Raw genomic sequence first — 6,000 nt, forward strand, 5'->3', positions numbered from 1 at the left:
ATGATTGTAAGGGTTCAAAAATACTTCATTTGAAAGCTATTTTGGCTGTTCTGAGATCATGCAAGGTGCAATATAACTGCAGTTACTTTTACCACAAATTTGTACTGACTGAAAGTGCAAAATGTCCTTGACTTATCATCACCAAATATCTTTTCTGCGAAGTGTGCAATTCTCCAAGAGCTGAGCAAATTGAAAAGACACAGTGATGATATAAAGTGGGAGAGGTACCAGGAGTCCACCAGCATGTATGAAAATTCACACTACAACAAGGGTTTATGCTTTTAAGACAGGAATATAACATAAGAACATAAGATACAGCATGATCAGCCAGTTCAATCCCTCATATTTATTCTGCCATTTAGTAAGATATTTTACCTTTTATCTCAATACCACATTGCTCCCCTATCTACACCCCTATAGGAGAAAATGAAAACAGAATGTGGGGATAAGAAAATAGAAGACAAATAGGGGTAAGGGTGGAAGGTGGTGGAAAATCCAAATTTTGGCAATGTCCATATAAAAATTAACAGATGAAGGGAAGAATGGGGAAGAGTTATGCGTTTTTGGTTAAAATAAATGTCATGTTTCTGTAGTGACAATCATGACCCAAGGCTATCTCAAAGTCCTCAGAGCCAATTAAGGTTTTTGTAGTGTAGTCTCTGCTGTATTGCAGGTCAATTTCTAACAAACTTCCACTATCGCCAGCTATTGAAAGTGTAAAACTCCATTAGTCATCTTAATTTAATTTTCTCATCCCATGCTAAATTATGGATCTCATTAAAATATACACAATATGATGTAATTTTACAAATGTGCAGCATGATCTTGTTAAAATACAATATTTAAGGTAATTCACATTACTTTTTCTTAAATTGTGTGTTAATTATTGGATAGAGATAAATCCTGGTCTTTATACTGTCATGTGTCAAACTGGAAAATTTTATTACCAAACAGAAGATTTTTTAAAAATTTAGAAGCTATGTCAAAGAGAAAGCTGTATTACCAATTATTTAATGGTGCATTTTGTTGGCAATATTATTTGGATATTTTGTAACTGGTGTAGTTACAAAAGTCAATGCCAATATTAATTAGTAACCAAGGGTAGTAAAAAAACAAAATATTAAGAATACGTTGGTTTCAATCTCTCACTAGCAAGACTTTGGGCTGCCATAAATTGCAAATATAAAGCCAGTAATAAAACTCTAAACATACGGGTAAAGTTAAGAATATGGAATACGTAATACCGACTCATTATGTGTGATTTTTAATCTTATGTATTACAAATTACTCAATTAAACCTTATGCAGTTTAAAAATAAATGTGTAAATCTGAATCACTCTTTCAAATGAATTGTCTACTTTTAGATGCTCTTCATGGAAGTATGGTAATATTTTGTTTTAAATTCTGTGTTTTTGATTTCTTCCCCACAGTTATTCAGTGGGTGACCTCAAAGTGTGCAACACAACACAACTCACCCTATAGCATGCAAAGAAATTTGGCAGAAGTTTACCAAGGACATTACAGCACCATATGAATTTATACACTTGGCAATGAGGCCCTATTACAACATTTTTTTTTAATGAAGGTTCTGTATTTATCCTGGAACATCACAATATTTTTCCTTGCCTTACCAATCTAATAGTAATGCACAATTCCAACAAATACTGATAGCTCACCGATTATTCTTCATGTGTAAGCTTTGAATTGTCTTTCTGAACGTGAAAGGCAGCACAATTGTATATTTCACCATAGTACCCACATGTGCAGAGGTCACTGGATAGAGAAGATGAAAATTTTACTTCTACACCCCACATCAGCACCAACCACACTAAGATCCTTGTAATGATGAGATCCCACCTGTCAAAAATGGCTCATGTTTCAAGTTTAGGACATAAACCTGACCACATTACGATTATAAACAGAACATGCAATAGTACGAAAGATGTATTATTCAAAAAGTTTTTGGGAAAGTAGAAAAGCTACGTTTTCTTTTTCTACCCCTAATTGTATTCCTTGGGGTAAATGCAACTAAGATTCTTTCAATTTATTGATACCATCTATCATGAAACATACTACTCAAATATACAGAAACACTGATGCCAATGGATGTTATAGTAATGTTTCTGCGACCTGTACACATTATGCTGTAATTATTGTGGTTTTGGCTTTATCTGCCACACAGAATGTTAATTAAAACCTAGATTTAAGAGCATCTTTAAAAGAGCGTGACCATTATTCACCAGACCATTCAACTGAAATACTTATATATGCATTTGTTACTTCTGAAATGCAAAGGGTACTGTTCTGAAGCACCCTGTGTTTTTAATGAATGCTGCAAGGCATTCTATATTTGTTCTGCTCCAGTTTTTTTTGTTTTAATTACACCTTCAGTTATCCAAATCTGTTGTGACTGAGTAGTTGTTTCAACTATCATTGTGCCACGTTGGTTGGAAACCTGCCACTGTGCTAAGTGAGGTGTTTCACTAGTTGTCCATGCACCTTTGTGAAGCATCTACTAATTGATTCAATTGACACCATGAAACCAGAGCCCAATATTGGTAAACAGTCTCACAAGCACCCACCTTTCAAACTCACAGCCATGTTGTATTTTTGATGCTCCCTGCCATTAATATTGGACGGTGGGTTGCATCATTTCAGAACGTTTGGACGCATCCTGGAGCAAACATGCACTAAATTCAATGCTTAGATTTTGCTGGTTCCCAGTGGAATGAAACTCTGGGATATTACAACACCCAGAGTGTACTGCCTTTGGTTCTGCTAGAACTGCGGTGACGGCACAGAAACCCATGTTTGAGAACTGCACTAAAAAAGTGGGAGGGAGGTTTAAAATAAAGTTTGTTTAAGATGCCCGCAAAACCATTCCATTGAAGCATGGCAAGAGCAATGTCACTTTGAATAAGACAAGTCAACAATTACCAAATTGAATCATGTTTGCTTTATGATGCTTTTCAACTATCTTCTCCGAACTCTCTCAAGCCATTTTCCCACCACTGTGTTTCCATACACTTTCATCCTGATTAGAAGCACTTTAGTTTGAGTTGACTTGATAGTTTGGGAAAGATTCTGCATATATATTTCAATATTTAGGGGAAAAAGACTACCAATGACATACCATACTGCATTTTCAAAAGTTGACAGATTTACTCAACACTTTTTCCTAACTCCTGGTTTATTGGAATCTCTCATTCTGTTTCTCTGACTTTTTCAAATTCTGTTTCTGTAATTCCCTTATTTTTTGCTCCTTCCACCCCCCCCCCCCGTCTTCCTCTCTCTCAACAATTTCTCTTTCTGTAGTGTCTCCATATCCCCCTCCGTATTATCCACATACCTCTCTCACCATTTTTTTTTGTCTCTGGCAGTTTCTCTTCCCGTCTTTCTATTATTTTTAATATCCGTTTCAGTCACTCTCTGTTCATCTGTCTTTTCTCAAGCCTACTCATTCTTTTCTCTCTATCAGTCTCTTTCCACGTCCATCTTCAATGACTTTCTCAGCCTGGCCCTATCTCTAATAGTTTTCAGTGCGACTCCCTCTCCCTACCCTCATTCATTTACTCATCTCTCTTTCTCCATCTATTTCCAATCTCTTTCCTCAGTCTGGCTCTCGGATTCTCCCTCACCTTGTCCTTTCTCATTCTGTCTTCCTCCTTATCTATTTCTAATGTCTTTTCCTCAGTCTTGTTCTCTGACACTTTCCTCACCGAGTCTTATCTCTTCTCAGTATTTCTCATCTTTTCCTCAGTCTTGCTCTCTGACACTTTCCTCTCTAAGTATATCTCTTCTCATCTTTTCCTCAGTCTGACACTATCTCTAATTGCTTGTCTCGGAGTCTCACTTACACTGCCCGATTTTATTCCCTTATCTCTCTTTCTACCAGTTTAATTCGCCCCCGACTTCCTTACCTGCCCATCGCCGTCTTCGGTGCTGTTACCTCCCTGTTGCCCCAGGGGGTTGCTCCTGAGCACCGTGATGTGGATGGTGAGGACGAGGAGCCCCAGCAGGAGCAGTAGCTCGGCGGTGAGACGAGCCATTCTCCGGACCCGCCGCCTTTTGGGCGAGAGGCGTCCGCGACTCTCGCTCGCACCCGGCCGAGGTGAGCTACTGTCGGGCTCAGCCGGGCTCGAGGGGTCGGGACTCGGTCGCGTCTCCACTTCGCAAATTTTTGATGAACAAGGTGGGGGGTCGGAAAGAATAAAACTGCACCGTTTCTGGGGGGGGGAAATATCAATGATAATGAAGCGGCGAGGAAGAGGTTAATATTCGGTTTGGGTTAACAACCAACTCCTGCATCAAAACAACTCATTCTTTCCCTTAAACATTAGTGACGGGATTTTTTAAGATCGTCTTCTGCGAAAAAAAAGTTCAGGCTCGTGGGCTGAAACTGCGATGTGTCTGAGCGTAACCCTGAAGCCACACACAGCCTCCTCCTCCGGCTATTTAATGTCCATTTATTCTCCCTCTCGTTTATCACTCACTATGGTTAAAATGTTGCAGCCAGACTTTTCAATCCCCAACACACCACCACCACTCCTCCTCCTGCTCTCCTCGGTTGCGACTCACATCCCCACTCAGGCCAGGATTCCCACAGCTCCAGCCCTCCCTCTGCCGAAGCCGTTTCTCCCTGCCCAGTGCCGCTGACACGTTCCCGGGGCTGGCTCCCTGCCCCTGCGATGTCCCCTCTCCCCTCTCCAACCACCACAACTCCCCCTCCCCCGACTCTGCCGTCTTTTAGGGAGGCGGTTTTGCCCTCTTGGAGGCAGCGCGGTTCTATTTCTTCCCCCCGCCCCCACAACCCTCACCGTCGTTCCCCGGCAACGGTTTACACCTGTTCCTGGGTGCTTCCCTCCTCTCCCATGGGCGCGCCCCTCTCCCTGCTGCTTAACCCCCAACCTACCCGACTGCTGACTACTGGGTGATGCTCCTCTTCCCACTCCCCCATTCGGTACTTCTACACCATTCCCTGGCTGTTGCATGTCTCCCTGCTGCTCAAGCTGAAAGCTCCCTCTGCCTGGTGATCACCTCTCGCTGCTTTCACCCTCACTCCCTTGGGTGCTTGACTGCTTCCCATTGGATGCTCTCCATTTTCTACTGGGAATGTCTAACCCTGTGCCCTGTGTATCCCTCCACCCAAAGGGCAGACTTCTCTACCCTCCTTCCCACAGTTGGTGACTGTCTTCTCACATGGTAGCCACCACTCACACCCCACACACTAATTTTACAGACCCATTTTCACACACAAAATCTGCTCGTACACCCACTCCACATACCAAACCTCCACATACTATCCCATCACTTACAGTCACCTCACTCAGGCACAGCCCCACACTCCCTCACTCCCAGATACCTGCACACACAATCACCACAACACTACCACACACAGGCACTCCATGTCACTGAGTCAGTGACACATCCAGTCACTCACATTTACCCCCGCAGGCTCAACCTGCATGCACACACACACACGCAATACGAGAACACCCCTCACACTCACCCCAATCATCGCACTTTCATATGGACACTCCACGCCATGCACACACCCTCCCACACTCAGGCAGATAATACTCCAAATATCCATTCTCTCTCTCTCTCTCTCTCTCTCTCTCTCTCTCACACACACACACACACACACACACACACCATATACAAGACCAATAGTCACAACAACAGATAACTGATTGACCTTTACCCACCCACACACAAATTAGGCCAATTCAGCGAGGAATCTCATTCCATACCCTCAATCCATGCTTCTCCCAACACACACATTTATCCAACCCACACATTCATCCCTCTACATACATCTACCTACCCTACTCAGGCAAACCCCACACTCATAGACAACCGCTCTATACCCACCACAACTTCCCGCCGCCCTTGTGTAATCTTCAACACACAATTATACAGACCCAGGCAGAGTGACATTGAGGTGCAATGGGTGATTCCCATAAAAGAAGCTGGAAAATGTGGCCTGTAAAGGCAGGG

At 42.5% G+C, this 6,000-nt stretch overlaps 1 protein-coding gene across 2 annotated transcripts in view; it reads right to left on the minus strand.

The window, feature by feature from the left end:
• The window catches only part of ism1 (isthmin 1), an 89,360-nt gene extending 84,384 nt beyond the window's left edge, over window positions 1–4,976 (minus strand). For both annotated transcript variants that reach the window (XM_072265483.1, XM_072265482.1), the window contains exons 1-2: window positions 4,913–4,976; window positions 3,921–4,226 (exon numbers count right to left, since the gene is read on the minus strand). In XM_072265483.1, the coding sequence (XP_072121584.1) occupies window positions 3,921–4,226; window positions 4,913–4,957 (351 nt within the window). In that variant the 5' untranslated portion in view covers window positions 4,958–4,976. The remainder of the gene's footprint in view (window positions 1–3,920; window positions 4,227–4,912) is intronic.
• Between the last annotated feature and the right edge of the window lie 1,024 nt (window positions 4,977–6,000).

This window comes from Mobula birostris, chromosome 8, assembly GCF_030028105.1.
Source record: "Mobula birostris isolate sMobBir1 chromosome 8, sMobBir1.hap1, whole genome shotgun sequence".
Lineage (NCBI taxonomy): Eukaryota > Metazoa > Chordata > Chondrichthyes > Myliobatiformes > Myliobatidae > Mobula > Mobula birostris.